The 21,518-nt window shown below is 43.5% G+C and overlaps 1 protein-coding gene across 1 annotated transcript in view; it reads right to left on the bottom strand.

The window, feature by feature from the left end:
- Window positions 1–8,447, bottom strand: part of LOC119812597 (guanine nucleotide-binding protein G(q) subunit alpha) — a 223,203-nt gene extending 214,756 nt beyond the window's left edge. Inside the window, exon 1 of the mRNA XM_038327366.1 lies at window positions 8,097–8,447. Within this exon, the coding sequence (XP_038183294.1) occupies window positions 8,097–8,232 (136 nt within the window). The 5' untranslated portion in view covers window positions 8,233–8,447. The remainder of the gene's footprint in view (window positions 1–8,096) is intronic.
- Between the last annotated feature and the right edge of the window lie 13,071 nt (window positions 8,448–21,518).

The following is a 21,518-nucleotide window of genomic DNA, read 5'->3' as shown; positions in this document are numbered from 1 at the left end:
TCATGCCTTTAGTCCACGTTTCTATAGAAAAACAAACAATCTAAGCAAAGATCACTGGGGTGGGGATGAACAATCAAGACAAGTGGGGCAGGAATACCGACTGCCTTTTACAGGTCGGAGGGAGATATACGTCAGCTGTTCCAAATGGCTCCACAATCGTGTTTAATTATTTCACAAAGCCAGTCTGTCATCGTTTCAAATCATTGTAGGACTTGTCAGTCCTCAAAAATATGCCACAAGAGCTACAGAGCAAAGAGAGTTAATAAGCATTTAAGTATCCTGCAATTCTTTTAAGGGCAAACTATGAACAAGAATTAAAGTCATCCTGTATTATTAGAACCAGTCGCAGGAAATGGGTCATCTCTCTAGGACAAGAGGAAAATTGCATCCGCCATGTGCAGAAAGAACACACACTGATTATAAGGCAAGCGTTCTGTGAAGTACAGACCTTAAAATGTCAATTCATGTGGCAAAAGAAAAAAGACCATTGTGTCTTTACCTTGAAACACACCAACACACACGCCAAAGGAATGTACCCCAGACTGACTAGGTATAACAAAGACACATCCTCTCTAATGATCTGTACAGAAATGCAATCAGAAAGAGACACGATTAGGCTCTCAAAAAAACTGAGACCAGAGTGTGTTCAAGGCGCTGCCTAGCAAAGATGTGCTGTTACACCGCACAGCCGACAGCCCAAAGGACCTTCCCCATTCCAGCAAGCACACAGCATCCTATTTGCAAACCCAGCAGCCCATTAGATTACCCTGCCTGGCTCACTAGCTCTCTGCTGGTAATCATAAACCAATCTCAAGTCCCCGCCCTCTGGAAAAGGAAGGAAGAAGGATATGACATTCTGTTGGGTAATGATGCATTTTGCTTTGCAGACAAGAGTCTTTACTTCGATGACAGAGCCCTTCTTTCAATGTGTTGAGGCACTCAACTTCACACACAGCTCACCACCACATGACGTCTGACAGAAACGGGAAGTTCTCAGTCTGAGGAAATATGCATGCAGAAACATCTAAGGGGCCTCACTAACTCAAGAGAGAATAAACAGGTGGGAGGTATTCATATGGGATGTGGTACCCAAAATTGTAAGCCTGAAGAAGAGCTGGGCAGAGTACAAGCTCCTCTCCAGACAGTTAGAGCTACCAGGTTATAAACAGTGGCAGTGACCAGTGATGACACTGCCACTCCTACAGAAAAGACTGTACACAAAAAAATCAAAAACAATGGAATGTTTTAAAACATAAAAGAAACCTTTAAAAGGAATTCTATTTCCAGTTTTTAACAAATAATGATTAAAAAAAGTCGAATTCTTGAAAAAGGCAATTCATATTTTCAGTTCTCCAAAGGGGAGGGGGGAATCACAAGACTATCTCCAAGGAATATACATACTGAGTTCTAAACATGACTGCTCACTTCCTGTAGCAGAGCCAAAAAGTTTCACTCTACCCCTTTCTCCTTAATTTGTGGATCAATTATTGTTCCCTTCTGTGAGGTTTCGGGAATATAATGACATTAATAACACTTCAGACCCCAACCACACCACAATCCATTAAACACTTACTTGAAACTACTTTGTTTCTAAAGCAATCCAACTGGCCACAATCCAAGATTAACCCTGCAGTAACTGTGCATGGGACTCTGAAATTTCGAAAGTCTTGTGTGGCTACCAGCACTCCACCGGACCAGCTGCGTCTACAGCTTTCCATCCTGAAGCAATGTGACATTGAAACATTCTTAGCAGAAAGTGAGTGGAAAGCCAGGAGGACGCAAGCCTTCTACCTCTCAAACACAGGGCCTCTGACTGTGTGCCCTAGGGGCTACTAGTCAACAAAGAGAAACAGAAAGCCGAGAACAGACAGATTATACCCATCAGGAAAAAAGGCAAGAAATTTGCATTCATTCTCTCTTGTTGTGGGAATCCAGCTGCCTCCACAACCCCCTTATTGAAAATAAAGGCAGGGGAAGGTCAGCTGTGCTTGGTGTAATGCTGAGACACAGAGAACCAAGAGCAGCCGTATTTGCCCTCCAGGAGCTTCATTCCAGGAAAGTCTCAGTTCCGAGCAAAACATGACCTGATTCAAGGAAACAATGAACATCAACTTAGGAATCACATTCTTCAGACAACTTGTTCTCCCTGCTTGTGGGAATGCCATACAACGATCTACAATACATTTTGCCTTTCCTTTTACATGAAGAAGCAACAGGAAAGCCAGCAAGATGACATAGGCAACAACCAAGAAACTGCCTAGAGACTAGGTCCTTCCTGTTGGCACATAACTAAGCAACGTTTTAGGCAGCAGATAGCTTTAGCAGAAGTGATTAACATTTCTTCATGTGGACAGCATCTGATGGGTGGCTATTTTTTTTTAATATATGACTGGGAAGAAAATCTGGATGAAAAGTTTATATTCCAGTCATTGGCAAGTATTTGTTTAGTAAGTGGATTTGCAAGAGCTTCATAATTTTACTTATGAACGATACTAATTTTGTCCTTTAATACTGAACTATAATGAGGCTGGAGGCGAGGTGTAGCTCCGCAGAAGGCACATGTTTAGCACACATGAGCACCTAGGGTCAACCCCGGCACCAAAAAAATAAAAATTAAAAGCTTTTAGCAAATACTCTGTGTTGACTTCAGAAACGACAGGTAGTATGAAGGCTAACCCCCGATCTAACATGGCAAGTACAGTTTGGGTTTATTTTTCTGTGTAATGCAGATTCACGACCACTTTGAACACTAATTCATCTTGTCAGTATGGATAGGTCCTTCTGTCATACTGCCACTCATTAGATAAGATAACAAATCAGAAGTGAACATGAAACACCATTAGCAACAGCCGCTTATCAAAACAGGGCCCGGGTCTGAGAGCAGCTATCCTTCATGTTACTTCACTCAGCAAAACACGAGAAAATGCTCTATTTGCTGTACAATTACTGCCACAGATTTAATTACCAACAATCACACATCTTACCTTCTATTGCTATTTCACACTTCCCTAGGATTAATTCTGCGCAAATCTTAATGATGATCAAAAAGCCACTGTAGAAGTTTCCCTTTGATAATTACCACTTGCTTGCCTCTTCAGCCAAGAAATGAATCTAAATCTGTTGCTACAAATGTACGTATCCCTCTCAACCCAATCCACCAGGACTGCAGGAGACAGCCCCCCACCCCCCCGCCTTCTTGAGAAAACATTTCCAACCTGAAAATGGCTTCTCTCTTCCAAGACATCTCCTTCACTCCCAATTTTCCCTCTTCAAACCCCAATCACCATTCCACTAACATCAACAGCTCCCTTCAAAGAAAAACTGATGTGGATGCTGGAAGCAAAATCACCCTGGAAAATCCTGTTCATTTCTTCTTCAATATAAAGCTTGGCTGGATCATGAAGAAAAACCTTTTCCCTTTTCTGCTAAGTTTAGCATAGCACAAATAGCCTCATGGCTACAAAAGCTGTTTCGGGTCCTTAGAAACTCATCTGTAATAATAATAATAATAATAATAATAATAATAATAATAATAATAATGCCCTAAGTATATTTATTGAGTACTTCTGAAAAATGAACATAAGCCACCTTGTAAAAGGGAACTGGGTTAGTATTTCTAAGAAGCAGCTCCTGAATTTGTTTGTGCTAAACAAGATGGCTACTAGATGGCTCTTCTGGTTCTCTTCTCAACCCTGTCATACAAATACTTAAACAAATTCACACAGAATAACTTCACACAGAAAGACCCTCAGTGGGGCTTTAATTTAGTTCAAAACTCTCTGATGAAGATTCATAATTCCAAAACAGACAGGTGTATGTCAGCTAAGGATACAGAATACACATGGCACTGTGAAAAACCTTACTCCGAAGACTGTCAGAGCTGCGGCTTCCATTTCTACGACCTGTCCCCATTTCAGCCTTCAGATATAAATACTTCATTTTTTGTTTTTTGTTTTTTGGTTTTCTTTAAAAGAAAAAAAAAGAAGGAAATGCATACAAATAAATCTTGGTTTTTAAAAATGTAATTCAACACTTATTTTTAAAAGATGAAAAAGGATCAAAACAAAACAAGTGGTCAGTCATCACAGCAACATCATAATTTGGTATCTCTAGGGCAGCAGGTTCAGGGCAGCCAACACTGACAGCTACTTAAGAGGAACTGAAAGAATACTTAAATGTGCACAAAGCAATACTCTCTAACTTAAGTTGGACAAAGCACCCACTCCCAACCTTCCAGGTCCCTTCTTGCTTTCCTAACAGTCTGTACTTAACCACTGAAGTTTTTTTCATGTTGATATATATATTAACCACAAAAATCTGCTTGATCATCAAAGGAATATTAAAAATTCACTATGATCAATATATCATGGGAGAAAAATATTCAGTAAAAATATATTTAAACTAGCCTTTATATGATAAACAATAATCAAAAAATAAAATGGACTGGTGTCTTGAAATTTACATTCTATGAGCATGACTGGCCTGGACCTAGTGGTGCAGGTCTATGATCTTAGCTGGTCAAGAGAATAAAGCAGGAAGATCCAAATTCGTAGTTTCCCTAGATGATTTAGTGAGAACTTGTCTCAAAATAAGAAGTAAAAAGTTGGAGCACTTGCCTAGTAAGTGTGAGATGCTGGGTTAGATTCCCAATATCAAAAGCTGTTCCCATTCCAACATACCCAGCACAAAACATAACGTACTGCGCAGGCGTCCAACACCCTGGGATGCATGTGTAACTTGCCGGCTCAAAGAGCTACACGTGACTTTTTTCAAAATTATGTATTCAGCAAGTATTGATTAAGACCACTCTTACAGGCATAGTCCTAGAAGCTGGAATTTAGCAGTGAACAAAACAAACACAATCCTACCTTCATAAGCTTGCAGAATGGGACAGATAAAAACTGTTAAATGTGTGTGTGATTCACTCTCAAAGGCCAAATACATATGTTCTTCCATTTAAGGCCAACCTAAACACTGCCTATTTTCAATAGGAGGAATCCATAAATATAAAGATTTTGCTAACTTGAGGACTAAGGTCTACAAGAGTAGAGATTTTAAACACATCTAAAACAACAGGTCAAAGGGGAGACAGGTATTATCTTCAAGGAATTGAATAAAACTTCCCCGTGATTATCTATGACCTAAAGCATTCAGGGCCATTTGCTCCTCAGAAATTGGAAAAGAAATCAATAACTAAATGCTGTGTCCTATGTATCAAAAACAGAAATATCTAATGAATAATCATGATGTTTCAACTATAAAGGCAAGATATTAAATATCAAATACCTTCTAGTATATTCTATATAGAATATAGTTTTCTTTGAGGTGTCAAAGAAAACACACACTAATATGAACGAATGAAAGAGAACAAGACAAAAATGACAAAGTTAAAATGAAGCTCTTAGTGTGACGAAAACTCAGAGATCATCCTTCAAGAAGAATAAAACCAAAACGTGTAACCATAGAATAAATGTAGATCACGCTGGCATAAGTGCTGCATTAGGACTCAAAAGAGCCCAAATTTTACTGCCACACAGATAGCCACAGTTTTGTGATACTGCTACAGTATTGAGAAATAAATAATTACAACCCTGTGGAGCAAACCCTTTCCATGAACGTCAGCCTTGAACTAAAACTTACTTTGAAAACAATTTTACACAGAATTTTGTTTCAAAACACGGGTGATCCCTCCACATAAACAAATGATCAAAGCTGCAGAAGGAACTTTACACTGTGAAGGAATATTCTGTGATCTCCTCTGGAAACTGTGAGGGAATATATTCTGTGATCTCCTCTGGATGAGGTTTGGGAAAACGAACAGAAGAAGAACTAGGGAATGAAGACTGCTCACAAAGCAGCAAGACCAGGAATTTCCCAAAGGAGTCCCTCCCCAAAATCCTTCCTTGTTCAAATCAACACTCAGTAGTCCCTTGCTAAACTTGTAAAGTCACATCCCCATACACACACAGAGAGAGAAATCCACACTTAATGTCTACCATGACTACACAAATAGTGTGGGCACTGCACAGGGGGAGAAGCCGGTCTAGCCTGAGGTCAGTAGCGATGGCTCAGTGATGTCCAGGCTCCTGTTTCTGACAGATAACTATGGTTTTTAAACACTGTTCATGAATGTAGGTGCTGAATAAACAGCAAATCTTTCTCCCACCTCTTAGGGTCTGTCTTTGATAGGTGAGGTGAGGCTGCATGAAACCCTGCTCAAAGGTATAATAAGTGGGGGGAAGGCAGCCACACACTTACACCTACCATTTTTTAGCAGTAAAACTGTGGGGTTTTTTCTTAGCAATCATTTCCACGTTCATTTTTAAAAGCATGATATATTATTAAAATACATAGCATGTAATTAAGTATCTCTGTAAGTGTATTCCTTTCTCAGGCATTTAAACCTAGGCCCTCTGGCAAACTGAACCAACTCATGGCTGCTGGGAAACCTCGAGCTGTCAAATTTCAGGCAAATAAGTTTGGTTAACAAGACCTCAAATGCCCTGTTCCTAGCTAAACACAAACATATGAAGACTGTAAACAAAGGAAAATTAAAACCCAGGTCTCAGAGAAAATCTCTAAAATACATGTTTTTCCTCTTAATTGTATACTGGAACACTATATATTTATTCCACTTGCCCTTGCTTTTTCCTTCTCAAAAAAAAAAAAAAAAAAAAAGCATTCCAGTTTTCAGTCATGAGAAGTTAACAGAAACGACAAAATGACAAGGGTGGACAGGCTTTACTTATCCAATTTTCCTGTTCTCCTGGTTTCGTTTCCCTGAAACCCACCTCTCCAAACTGCCCCTTGCCTTCTGTTCCTTATGAACACTTTAGATTTGCACATTTACCTAACTGGATTTCAATATGAAGACTTAAGTCGAGGTGAGGAGACAGCATTGGTAACCATTTGTGAATATAATATTTTGCTCCCAATTGTAAGCAATCCCGTACATAAGCAGTTCAGTTCCAAAGGTAATGGGTTCCTGGAGCCAGCAGATTGAATGCTCCAGATTAAAAAAAGGGGGGAGAGGAGGGCGCTTCTCAAATTCGAACTAACAATGCAGTATCCTTTTCTTACAGAAATGCTTGAGAAGCGTTATTTTTACTCATACAAATAAACACAAGTGCAGACATTTTTTCAGGCCTGTTCCTGCAAAACTGTTCACGCTTCCTACCACAATAGCTTAGACTTATGTCATGCTAGCTTGTACGTGAACCCTGATCGCTTGGTTCTGAACATTCTCACGGAGATAATAATTCCTATTTGAAAGAATTTTCTTGCTAACTTCGTATTAACGTAGATGTTGGGTTGTCGTTTTGTTTTTTTTTTTTAAACGAGATTAGAGGGAAATTTTCTCGCATTCTTCCCGTTTTTCTTGGAGCCCAGATGGCAAGATACTAAAATGTCCGTTCGAAACAAAAGGTTTCTGTTTGTTTCCAGGAGAGTAACTAGAGGCTGCGCTGGTTTCCAGTAGAAACTGCAATGAATTCAGGCATACATCTGGGTCGCCTCATTAAACAAAAGATACCCATCCGCTGTCAACAACCACACAGCACAACCCTCCCTGGTCCTTCATCTTTATCCAGAAGGAATGGTGCAGAAGAGACGCCTGTCACCATCCACCGGCCAAGCAACTCTTGTGGGGTCGCTCCTCTCAGTGGCCTAGACGACAGTAGAGCCCATTTGGGCTAGCCTTTCCCGCCCCGCCCCTGCCCAGTCCATTAGCTGGGTTTCTCTGGAGCGCCGGCCACGGCTTCCACAGCACCTTTTCCTAGCCGAATCCAGCCCTCGGTCTGCTCCCCGTTTCCACCCTTCCCTCTCCACCCCACAACGCGCCACAATGGACGCTGGCGGGCCACCGCACTGCACGCCATCGCCCACCCGCGCCGCTCGCGCGAACGCTCAGCCGTCCCGCACAGAGCTCGGCCCTGACCGCCACCGAAAGCGCACGCCTCGGCTCCGCGCAGGGCAGCCCCGGCCCGCGGCCCCTGGGTGCGCGCGCGCGCGGGTGCGGGTGCCGGCCGGGGGCGCGCGCGGGGAGGGCAGCGACTAGCCCGGGGCGGGGGGCACCCGGGCCCGAGGGCCGCACTCACCCAGCAGCAGCAGCTTGAGCTCCCGGCGGGCGTCGCGCTTGTCCCTGCGCAGCTGCCGCTCGATCTCGTCGTTGATCCTCCGGGCTTCCTTGGCCTCCTCGCTCAGGCAGCACGCCATGATGGACTCCAGAGTCATTCTTCCGAAGTGCTTCGCTGCAGCCCCGCCGGCGCCCTGATCACACGCGCGCGCACACACACACACACACACACACACACACACACCCTCCGCCCTCGCTCCCCCGAGGCAGCGGCAGCCGCGGAACCCAGCCGCCCGGGCGCACGTCCGGGACGAGCTCAGGGGAGCCGCGATGAGGACGACAGCCGGGCCCGCAGCCCAGGCGGGCCGGGGACGAGCGGGGGCCGGGGGCCTGGGGCGCGCGAGGAAAGGCCGCCGCGCCCGGCCGCGCTCACACGACGCCTTCCCGGGGAGCGCGCGGCCCTCCTGGCGCCCCGCGCCGCCGCTGCCCTAGGCTGTGCGCCCAGCGGCCCGAGCTCATCCACCGAGGCTGCCCCGCAGCGAGCGACCACCGACGGCTCCTCCGCGCGCCCGGCGCGTCCGCTCCTCGCCGCCACCCGATTCGGCTCCGGGCGCCCTCGGCCTGCCCGCGCCCACTCGGCTCGCGCGCAAACCGGGCAGCCGGCCGCCGCGCGCTCCCCGCCTCCGCCCCCGCCTCCGCCGGACGCCCACCCGGCCCGATTGCCAGGCGCGCCGCGGCTGCTCAGTGCTCGCCCTCCCCCTCGCCACACACACACATTTTCTCCTTTCTCTGAACTGGAGCACAAATCCGGGAGGGAGGCGGCGGCGGCGGCGCGAGGAGGGCGGGCGCAGGGGGCGGGCGTAGCGAGGGAGGCGGTGCCGCAGCCCCTCCAGGACGGTTCGAGCGCTGCTCGCCCCGCCCCCGACAGCTCGCCCCGCCCCAGGCTGTGCCCGCCCCGCTCCGCAGCCACCTCCCTCCCGCGCTGGCCCAGCCGGGGCGCGACGGTCACGGCCGCTCGAGCGGGGCCGGCGGGTGAACGCCGACCTTCGGCTGCCGCGGGCCTCCGGGGCGTGGTCGGCGAGAACATGGCGGCCTCGGGCTGCCCCTACAGCAGCCGGCGCGCGGGATCCCTGCGCGATGCCCACGCGCTGCGCCTCGGGCCGCCCTGCAGCCCTGCTGTCCTTTCCTATTTCTAAAAACGCCATTGAGTGCCTCGAGTGGCCTCCACCCCTAGAGCCGTCGTAGAAAGTGGGGTACTCTGTACCATGGGGGAGAAACGATTCTCACTGACTCGCGGGGGGGGGGGGGGACAGTTACCGAGAGATTTGTGGACGGAACTGTCCTCGGTATCTCCAGATAGGAATCTGAATCGGAAGAGAAAACTGAAGCTGCCCGTTTCCAAGAGGCTCCTGATAGGTTCCAACTTTTCGGGTCACTGAAGTGCTTTCTGTCTTCTACCAGCACACTCTGTTAAACAGCCCAGCAATATAGGATTGACCCTTCTGCACCTTGACAGTTAAGGATGACTTCTGGGAGAAAGCCAAGTAGTACAAAATAAAAGGGAAGAGGCAGGTATGGTGGTTTACGCCCATAAGCTCCATATTCAACAGACTGGGGCAGGAGTATTGACCAGTATGAGACCTTGTATAAAAGAAAATGGGGAGGAGAGAATGAAAAAACTTAATATCGTTGAAGCAAAATCCTGTTTAGTTTTTACACTTCTAATTTGAGACAGTTCGCTAATAAACAAAAAAGATCTTGTTCATTCAAGGTTCTATTTGGGGGGAAAATTGTTCATTCAAATTCAGTGTATCTCAACAAGAGGTGAGATTCGTATTATTTTTCTGCCTTTATAGAAGCTGAGGCCTTCCCATTTTGTTCTTCCCATGAACTGCTCCTGTTGAACCAGGCTGCAATGTAAGGTGGTAACCATTGCTACAAATTCAGAACGAACAGTCTTGGACGCCAAGGTTTTTCCTCCAGTTTCCCTTATTCTCCACCTCCTTGGTGCATGTACACATCCACTCTCTAAGCCAGGACTCAGGTCGAGTTGTGGACATAAAATCTGTGTGTTTTAAGCTCTACTTTAAAAAAAAATCTGACCAAGACAGCAAAGAAGACCTCTCACCCCTTTTTATATCAGCCTCTTCAAAGAGCTGTCAGATTTGCTGTGAAACGTAAAACCTAAATGGCTGAAGATTAGGCAGAAATGAAAATGGCTTCAGGGAGGAACAGCAAGTAGTATGACTCTCTCTTTCTATCTCTATCTCTCTCCCCCACCCCCACACGTGTGTGTGTGTGTGTGTGTGTGTGTGTGTGTGTGTGTGTGTGTGTGTGTGTGTTGGAGGGACACAAAGCATTGGGAAACAAAATTATCAACATCTCATGTCTGGTTTCCTAAGGAACCTGAGACAAAGGGTGTCATTATGGTGTCAGTAATATATTTTGGCTTAATTGACCTCTTTGTTTTATGACTTCTGTCTCAACCTCAGGGACACCCTCTGGCACTTACTAGAAATTTAAATGGTAAAACAGTCAGTAGGAGAACTATCACACATTGGGAAGAAATAAGGAAGTAAGGAACACCAGCAGTACTCACAAGATAAAGCTATATAAGGACATCAAGAAGGAAACAGGAAGAGAAAATTCCAAGCATGAACCTAAATCTATCCCAAACCCTTTGATGGTATCTGGAAAGCATTTGCCAAGCAAATAGCCCCATAACCTTAATCAAACAAATGAAGTCCATACAGAAACTCATTATGGTGTTGAGTGTTTTCTAGAAGAATAAACTCTAAATTATGCAACTAAACAGGGTTCATATTACAAAATTGCAGTTCATTAAATCAACAAACAAGGATTAGCTGCCTGCTTTGAGTAAATACAGTTAAGATGCAGAAAGGAGGGCTGGGAGCCTGCAGCGCCATCCTTGCTCTCCGCGGGCATGAAATGGCTCTGAACCAATATAGGAGAAGGCAAAACAGAATTGATTTGTGTGAATGTTGGGTAAAGGTAATAATCCTGTTTGGAAGGATTGGATGACATCACAGGAAAGAAGCATTTCAATGTTCCCAAAAGAACATATAGGATTAGCTTAGTGTGGAAGTACTCAGGCCTGTCTGGAATACCAGTCTGACCCACTGAAGGAGAGACTCCATGGGAAGGAAGAAAAAGATGAAACAAAAGAATAGAACAAAAAAAGAAAATGTTTTTCATAAATGTGTATGTACACTACTTTAAAATAAAAACAACAATTCCAAATCAAAATCACCGGAGACAGACTGCGGGATGATAAGCCATTCCAAGAACTCGAAGGTGATTACTGGGTGGCTGAAAGGCAAACCACAAAGTCCTAGAAGCTCTGAAGTTCAGAAAAAACAAACTGTTATCTCCCCTGCGGTATCCCATGTCAGAAACCTACCTACCCAATGCACTCCAGTCTATTGCCCAGCCTTGGGAGATGAGAAGAAAAAGAGAGAGAGAGAGAGAGAGAGAGAGAGAGAGAGAGAGAGAGAGAGAGAGAGAGAGAGAGAGAGAGAGATTGAAATCTCATGGAGGCAGAGTCCAAGTGTAAAAAGAAAAGACTCTTCCAAAATGACCTGAGAAGAAAGGCCTGAAGGGGAATCCAGAAAGCAGGTCAAGGACTGTAGGTTTGTTCCCAGTCACTTAGCATGGCTTTTTAACAGGCATCGTGTGCGTGTGTGTGTGTGTGTGTGTGTGTGTGTGTGAGAGAGAGAGAGAGAGAGAGAGAGAGAGAGAGAGAGAGAGAGAGAGAGAGACTGACAATAGGGGTTTTCCTGCTCTCAAGGACCCAAAAGAGTGCTGAGACTAGTTTCTGGTTGACTTGGAACTTGCTTTGTAGGCCAGGCTGACTTTGAACTCACAGAGATCCACCTAACTCCAGAGTGCTGAGAATAATAGTATTCACCGCCATACCCAGCCTAGAACAGATTCTATTTTTTAATTAATTCTTATTTTATTTTATTTTGTATATGGGTGCTTTGCCTGCATGTATGTCTGTGCACCATGTGTGTGCCTGGTGTCTGCAGAGGCAAGAAAAGATCATCAGATCCCCTGAAACCAGAGTTACAGATGGTTGTGAGCCATCATGTGGGTGCTGGGAATTGAATCCAGGTTCTCTGCAAAAGCAGCCAGAGCTTTTAACCTCTGAGCCATCTCTCCAGCCCCAGGACACATATTCTTTAGATGTTGAATAAGCGCACGCATGCCACCACCTACATCACTGGCAAGCACACTTGCAGGCAGCCTTTCAGGCAGTGTGTTATGCCAGGTGCCTGAGGCACACAGAGCTCTTAAAGACTTATAATCTGTTTGGGTAGACAGTCCACACAGATAAAAGAATAAACAATACAAAATTAAAAGTCCACACACATAAGAGAATAACCAGTGCAAAAGAGAAGCACTTAATACTAACTAAATGTATCAGCAATGACTTGCTCACACAAATCATTCGGAGTGGAAGTCCCAGGTACCATTAAAATCAACCAGGGAGCATGGGTAAGCAACAGATGGGGAACCTAAAAGGCCGATTGGAAATAAGTCTGAGACAGTGCTGATACTGGATCAGTTGGGGTAAAGCTGCTCTTTGCAGAATTGCCAGCACCACTCCCTGGTCAAGAAATAAAGAAGGCTTACTCCTCAAGGAGTGAGGTCAAATGAGAAAGCTGTAGATGGTGCCACCTAGAGGAACAGTTCTATAACCCCAGAAACAGTATGATGTGCTGTCTAGTTGAAAGCCTTTCAGGGTCAACTTAAATATGGAAAAACCTGGTACGAAGCACACTGTAACTTGCAAGAGAGAATACCTCTTTTGCAAATCCAAAAGATATCCTAGATGAAACAGACTACCCTGGACATCCTTGCTTTATTTAGTAAGCCCTGAAAATGCATGTTAGACAACCCTCTGACTTTATCCAAATATATTCTGTGTCTGCAGAAGTGTGCTTTTTCCTATAGATAGAGTCTTACTATGTTGCTCACACAGTTCCAGAGCTCTGAACTTAAGCAATCCTCCTGCCTCAGCCTCTTGAGAAGTTGGGACTTGAGGTGCCCAGCACTATGCCCAGAAATATTGGGTTTTTTTTTTTGACTCAGGTGCTTACTAAAAACTCTTAGCTGTGGCCGGGCAATGGTAGCTCATGCCTTTAATCACAGCACTAGAGAGGCAGAGGCAGGATCAGCCTCGAACTACAGACCGAGTTCCAGGACAGGTTCCAAAGCTATACAGAGAAACCTTGCCTTGAAAAACAAACAAACAGACAAAAATCATAGCTACCTTCCAGAACTTGAACAACAGGGAGTAACATAGGCTAGGGATGTAGATGAGTTTGTAGAGTGATTGTCTAGCACTCATAAGGTCCTGGGTTTGATCCTAAGCAACCCATAAAGGAGACTTAATGGCACATGTCTGTAATCTCAACACTCAGGAGACAAAAGGAGTAAACATTCAAGATCATCCTTGACTACGTAGATTGAGGCCAGTCTGAGTTTAGGAAACCCTGTGGGGGTGGGGAGTAGACGAAATGGAGGAGGGGGAGGAGGAAAGGGAGAAAAGGAGGAAAGGGAGGGAGAGGATGAGGAGAAGAAAAGGGAGGGGGAGAAAAAGGAGGAGGTGATGGAGTAGGAGGAGGAGGAGGAGGAGGTTGAAGAGGTGGAGAAGCAAAGAATTAGGAGAAATATGGATTTCAGTTCCTAACCAAGAACTTAAAATCCCATGCCCATAGTAGCAGTTCTGACCAGGGCAGTTCAAGCTCCACTGTGCATCCTCTGGACCAGTGCACAGCATCTTTAGTAACACACCTGCCTACCTGTGGGCACTGCACATGAGATGCTGAGTAGAAGGCAGAAATTTTGAATTAGTGTGTCAGAGTGATTTGTTTCTCCTTTCCTATTTCCATATATCAATATCAGATAATCATTTATCCCATCTCCTTAAATATTTTCATGTGCAGCTTTAAAAGGCTAAGGATTTTTGTCTGTCTTATTCTCTTCTGAATCCAATGCCTAGAATAGGACCTAAATTGAACCGATGCTTTAAAAACACGTATTTATTAGAAGAATTAAAAGTAGATGTTTTAATCAAAGAAAGTATACATTGGCTACATGGGAATTGGCCTCTCACTAACTGCCCACACCACTTGGCCATTTGGTACCCATCAGAGCTTGGCTTTTTCTGTAAAATATTCCTTGATCCAGTTTGTCTAATCCTAGCCTCAAATGAGTTCACCAAGGGAAATCAGGCATCATTAGGGAATCAAAACAGCTGGAGAAAACTTCGCTGCTCAAACCCAGATGGAAACACATATTAATTCCAAGCCAACTTTATAGAAAAGTGGTTATTTCTGCCATGAACTCAGTTATACTTTGGATATATGATCGAAGTTGCTAGTTACTCACTGTGTGATAAATTAATGACACAGAATATGTTGACAGAAAACATATAAGTAATTAAAGTGTGTACTAGTCTGTCTTCTCTTTGACTGAAATGATCTTAATATTAGCCTATCAATAGCTATTATTCTTTAAGTATTTCTACCTGCCATCTTTTTTTTTTTTTTTTTTTGGTTTTTCGAGACAGGGTTTCCCTGTAGTTTCTAGAGCCTGTCCTGGAACTAGCTCTTGTAGACCAGGCTGGCCTCGAACTCAGAGATCTGCCTGCCTCTGCCTCCCGAGTGCTGGGATTAAAGGCGTGCGCCACCACCGCCCGGCCTTCTACCTGCCACTGCCATCTTAAGTGGGTCAAGATGTGATAGCTCTTCAATTTTTGCTTGTGTGTTTTTTTTTTTCAAGACAGGGATTTCTCTGTGTGACCCTGGCTGTCCCAGACCTCTCTCTTTAGGCTAGACTGGTCTGTAACTCAGAGATCCACCTGCCTCTGCCCGCCAAATGATAGGATTAAAAGCATGCACCATTACCGCCGAGCAGCTATCCAATTTTAGATAAATATAAAATGTCCCATCTAACCACAAAATTGGATAGAAAATATTCTCTTATTCTTTATTTCTTTTTTTTCCTGTCACAACCACCAAAATCCCTTCAAGGCACAAAATTTCTGTAAGATCCCTTTTGTAATAGTTGGTTTCCAAATTATTTCCATTTCCTCATGTGTATGCCAGTTTCTAAGAGTCAGATTTGAGATGAACCCACTGGGCACTACAGAATGAGCTCAGGAAGCAGTCTTTAGGATGGCTCAATACTAACATGATTCTGTTTATTTTACATATTTTGATGTTTTGCTATTTAAATACTTAGGTGGATTTTTGCATTCAGTTTTATTTCAAAGTAATGCATTAGAATATTATTTATCTTGATTATTGAAGTTTTGGGTACGTGAAATTATACATCCAAAGCAAATCCTTGATCTCGTCCTGTTCTTGATTTAAAGTTATTGGTCAGAGGCTAGAGGAATGGCTTGGTGGTTAAGAACTCTTTCTGTGCTTGCAGAAAACCCATGTCTAGTTCACAGCACCCACAACAGCAAGCTAGCAACTGTCGAGAGAAGACATGTCAGGACTGGAGAAATGGCTCAGAGGGTAAAAGCATTGACTGCTCTTCCAGAGGTCTTGAGTTCAATTCCCAGCAACAACATGGTGGCTCACAGCCATCTGTAATGAGATCTGGTGCCCTCTTCCGGTGTGCAGGCAGAACACTGTATACATATCAATCAATCAATCAATCAATAAAATAAAAACTGAGCTAAAATAAACCATATTTTAAAAAAGAGCAGACATATCTCACTGTCAAGAAAAGCCTTATGTTATTAAAATATTTTAAATACCATATTCTATAGGTCTTTGAAGTATTTGAAGACCATCTATCTAAATATATTTGTTTAACCTTGAAAACATACCTAATGTGATTACAAGTTTATTATAGATTACTATTAACCTGTTTCTAAAAAATATTTATTTATTTATTTGTATATTTATTTATTTATTATGTATACAATATTGTGTCTGTGTATATGCCTGAAGGCCAGAAGAGGGCACCTCATTACAGATGGTTGTGAGCCACCATGTGGTTGCTGGGAATTGAACTTAGGACCTTTGGAAGAGCAGGCAATGCTCTTAACCGCTGAGCCATCTCTCCAGCCCTAACCTGTTTTTTAATTATACATTACATTTTTAAATGAGCTGTATAAGCACAGTACCCCAAACAAGATAGAATACATACATACAATATAACAACAATAACTTCAAATTTGTATCAATAAACCAAAATCCATACCAATGTAAAATATTTAAAACTAATAGTTGCTTTTTGGATTAAAGTAGATTCAATAATCTAGCCTTTTACGTTATCATTTTTAATCCCTTTTCTCTTTAAGAAAGAGATCTTTGAATCTAACTCCTTTGATTAGTTTTTTTTACCATGACCAAAAATAATTTGCAATCAACGCCCCCCCCCCCCGCACACACACACACACACACACACACACACACACACACACACACACACACACACAAAGACAAACATCTACAATCCATCTTTTTTGAATGTCGGTTTTGTTTTCCCTAGAGTGCTTTCTATTGTCTGTGGGCACTGTTATCTTTGGGGAAACCTTGAGAAAATCTGGATAGTTGTTAGGCTTTGTCTGGAGTCATTTGTGAAGCTGGACCACCTCAACCAGCAACCTTGAAGTTGTTCTGGATGCAGAATTCCCAGGAAACAACAACAGAGGCATTTTGAGATGCTGGATGACTTGAGCCATTTGTTTTCATTGGTGTCTGGTCCCCTTGCTCTGAAAATGCATAACTTCTAAAGGTAATATACATATCATATTAATTTAAGTATAGACTGTGTGTTATACACAAATTAGCCAAAGATGATTTTTTGTTTTATGTTTGTGCAGGTAAAATATACATTATATGTTTTGTAGGATTTTTTTAGTTTTATTTCCTTATGTCTGTAGTCAGGATTTTCAGGGGGTCTTCCTCAATTAAACTGATCCATATCAACCTGGAATGAATTCACAGTCTCTCATTTCCTGTGGAAATAGAAGCATAACCTCTCCCCCAATGCAACACACTTTTGACTTCCATTTTGAAGTCAAGATATTTTTAAAATACATAGGCTAGTTTAATCTAGCATCTCTCATAATCCAGTGTCTTTTAGCAGCCAAAAAAATTAAAGACAACACAATAGCATACAGGATCCAGACTCTGTCTATTTCCATATTTATGTGGCTTTTTCTTTTATATTACTTTACTCCCTTTTTAAGAACTTTATTATTTTAAAACTGTATATAGATTTTATATATATGTATATATATATGTATATATATACATATATATAATAACCATCTATACCTTTTTTTCTTTCCCAATCTTTTCCACATTTTTTAAACACAATGCAACCCATTTAGAGGTTTTTACATCTGGATCTGTCTTTACTGAGCATCTGTAACCTTTTCTGTCTGCATGAGCAAAACCCCACACCCACCATGCAGCGCATTGGCAGAGTGCACGCTGGTGGAACTTGCACTGGCAGGTCAAGCCTGTGGGCAGTGGCTGGGAGACACCTGGACTGTGGGAACTGGCCACAGGGCTTAGCTCATGCCGCTCTGTATTGTGGCCTGCACGAGAGACACAAAACTAGGAAGCCACATTTGGCTCCGTTTTTGTGTATTTAAAACCTTTAAGCTTTCTCAAGTCGTATGTGGATGTAGATGCCAGATATTTGGGCACCACCCCAAGAAAAACAAACAAGAAGAGTGGGAGACAGGGGTGGGGGGGGATTGTGAGAGGGAGTACAAGAGGAGGAGAAGCTATACACTGCAGATCTAAGCAGTGATGAGACCCAGGGAAAAAATAACTCTGGAAATTTTTCTTAAAAATAAAACTTCACAGAAAACCATCTTGTCTCTACAGGGTTAAGTAAAAGTTCTACTGATTGGGAGAGGGTAACAGGAAGTCTTTAGTCTACCCTCAGCCCATCTTCTGAACCTCTGAGCTAATCAAATTGCCTGTTTTGCAATCTCTAAATTAACCTGGGTTTTATAGCCAGGAAGTCACAGAGGCTAGACAAAAAAATTTTTAATTTTTACAATTTATATATATTTGATGCTTCTTTTTTTAAAATATAATTTTTATTAATCGAAATTTTCATACATTTGCTCCTTTCTTTAAAAATGTTATTAATTCTTTAAAAATTTTATGAAATGTGATGGGAAGAATTACAGAGACCCACAGTCAGTATGAAAAGAGAGAGACCTGGGAATGCACAGCTGTAGATGGGATGTCTCCGTCAAGTCCCGCCCCTCAGAGCTCAGCGAACCCTGAAGAAGAGGAAGCAGAAAGAGTGTAAGAGCCAGAGAGGATGGAGGGCATGAAGACTGTAAGGCCCTTTACATTCTCGTGAGCAAGCTCATGCAAACTCACAGAGACTGAAGCAGCATGCACAGGGCCTTCATTAGGTCTGCAGCAGGTTCTTTGTGTATGCATTCTAGTTTAGAGTTTTTATGGGATTCCGGAGTGTGCAAATGAGCGGGTCTCTGATTCTTGTGCCTTCTCTTAGGTTCTTTTCCTTCTACTGTTTTGTCATGTCCAACTTTGGTGTGTCTTATTATATTTATTTTGTTACATATTATTATCTCTCAGAAGCCTGTTCTTTCTAATGAGGAGAAAGGGAGTTGATTTTTGTTTTGTTGTTTTTTTTTAATATTTTTGTTTATTTATTATGTATACAATATTCTGTCTGGTGTATTCTGCAGGCCAGAAGAGGGCACCAGACCCCATTACAGATGGTTGTGAGCCACCATGTGGTTGCTGGGAATTGAACTCAGGACCTTTGGAAGAGCAGGCAATGCTCTTAACCTCTGAGCCATCTCTCCAGCCCCGGGAGTTGATTTTTGGATGGGGGTGGGGAGACTGGGAACAACCGAGAGGGGTGAAGGTGAGGGGAAACTGCAATCAGGATTTATAAGTGAGAACAGAATAGATGGGAGGAAGGGAGGGAAAGGGGGGGAGAGGAAGGAAGGAGGGAAGGAAAGGAAGGAAGGTAAAGAAAGAAAGAAAGCAAGAAAGAAAGGAAGGCAGGGAGGAAGGGAGAAAGGAAGGAAGAAAGAAAGACAAGCACTCACTCCCTCCCTCCCTCCCTTTCTTCCTTCCTTCCTTTCTTTCTTTCTTCCTTCCTCCCTTCCTTTCTTTTTTGGTTTTGTTTGGCTTTTCAAGACAAGGTTTCTCTGCACAGTCCTGACTGTCCTGGAACTTACTCTGTAGACCAGGCTGGCCTCAAACTCAGAGATCCACCTGCCTCTGCCTCCCTAGTGCTGGAATTAAAGGCCTGCACCATCACCACCCAGCTATGAATCTATTTTCAATAAAATAAAAGAAATACTGTGCAACTTAGCACAAACCTAATTAGTCTTAATAATAACATCTGGAGTCAGATATTGGAGGTGAAAGCTGAACGATCAGAGAAGTAAAGCAGCCAGCAACTAGAGTTCTTACCTCTAGGAAATCTCAGTTCAAAAAAAGCCGAGCTCCTGTCTCCTCCCACCTTATATTTCTCTCTCCGCTCAGTCATATCACTTCCTGTCTGTTTGCACAGTCCTCCAGACCTCTATGGTTAACTAGAGGCTAGCTGTGCCCTCTGATCTTCAGGCAAGTTTTATTTGTTAGAGTACAAACACAATATCCCCACAGTGCAATGTATTTTGATTATATTCACCAGAACTCTTCCAAGATCCATCTGGCAACCTCCCCTCCTCCTCCCAACTTTATGTCCTCCTTTAAAAATAATAGTTCATCAACTCCAGTGTGTGCTGTTCATATTTCTGTGTGCAGAGGGCCCATCCCTTTAGAGCATGGTTGATCTGCCAGGAGTCTCACACCTCAGCCAGGGGACCAGGAACACCCCCCCTGGCCCCACCCGCCATGCTAGAATGTTCACCAACTTGATCTTGTACATTGTGTAGGAAACTGCAGCTGCGGTCCTGTCATTTCCAGAAGACATGGCTCCACCGCAGTCTGTCCTGACTTCTGACTCTCACAGTCTGTCTACTTGTTCTTGTCCTGTGCTCCTTGAGCCTTTGAACCACGTGATAGAGATTCCCTTTTTAAGTCAGAGCACTCCACTGACTCTTGTGTTTGATCAGTAGTGAGTTTCTTCGGTAAGTACCACCCACTCACTGCACAATCAAATGTCTCTGATAAAGTCTGAGAGCTGCACTCATCAATGGTGTGGGAGTTTGAATGAGCACATCCCTCACAGGCTTATAGATTTAAACACCTGGTCCCCAGTTAATGGAACTGTTTGGGAAGAATTGGAAGGTGTGGCCTTGTTGGAGGAGGTGTGTCACTAAGGGGTTGGCTTTGAGGTTTCAAAAGCCCTCTTCAGGCTCATTGTATCTCTCTGTGTATGCTGGCTGCCTGCAGACCAGAATGTCAAGCTCTCAGCTCCCGCTCCAGCACCATGCCTGTCTGCTTCCCATCATCATGGACTAACCCTCTGAAACTCTAAGCAAGCCACCAAATAAATGTTTTCTCTTGTAAGAATTGCCTTGGTTATGTCTCCTCACAACAATAGAACAATAAAACACATGGGCAGAGGGATGTGAATTTAGAGAGCACTTTAACACTATGCCCATTTGGCAGAGTGATAATAAGTTTATCCTGGTATCCATGAGCTCTCCAATCATGGGTGAAGATTTATAGCACCAAGCATGTGTTTCTTCTGATAGAGCAGGCCTTAAATCTGGTCAGAAAGTAATCGGTTATCCCTATAATATTCCCGCCACTATTGTACCTTATTCCTACACTTGTCATTATTAGAGTTCACAGGGTTCGTAGCTGGGTAAGATTGTTATAGACTTTTCTCCCAAGCATCCTGCATAGCACCGTCTATTATTATGAACCAACAGGGAGGAAGTGTCTTTGGGAATACCAATGCTATTTCTCCAAGTCCAGTGACATACATGTGGTGACATCAGCAATAGAGACTTGCCATCAAGTTCTGGTGTGATGTCCCCTTCTTTAAAATGAACTAAAATGAGCTAGTTTCTTTTTTAAAAAATATTTATTTGTTTATTATGTATACAATATTCTGTCTGTGTGTATGCCTGCAGGCCAGAACAGGGCACCAGACCCCATTACAGATGGTTGGGAGCCAACTTGTGGTTGCTGGGAATTGAACTCAGGACCTTTGGAAGAGCAGGCAATGCTCTTAACCTCTGAGCCATCTCTCCAGCCCCATGAACTAGTTTCTATAGGAAGCGATCGTTGGCCTCTAGCTTTCCTGGTCTCAAAATGTGAACTCAGGCTGTGGTGTGGTTCAGTGGTAGAGTTCTTGTCTTCATGCCTGAGGCTCGGGTTCCATCTAGAAATGTTTTTCAAGGCCTAAGGTTTTTAAAAAAGAAAAGCAGACTGACCCCTTCTGCATATCAGGAGTACCTGGGGATCATTAAAGAGCACTAGAGAATGAA

Source organism: Arvicola amphibius, chromosome 1, assembly GCF_903992535.2.
Source record: "Arvicola amphibius chromosome 1, mArvAmp1.2, whole genome shotgun sequence".
In the NCBI taxonomy this organism is placed as follows: domain Eukaryota; kingdom Metazoa; phylum Chordata; class Mammalia; order Rodentia; family Cricetidae; genus Arvicola; species Arvicola amphibius.
The sequence above is the reverse complement of the archived record's forward strand: the minus strand, read 5'-3'. Positions and strand labels throughout refer to the sequence as shown.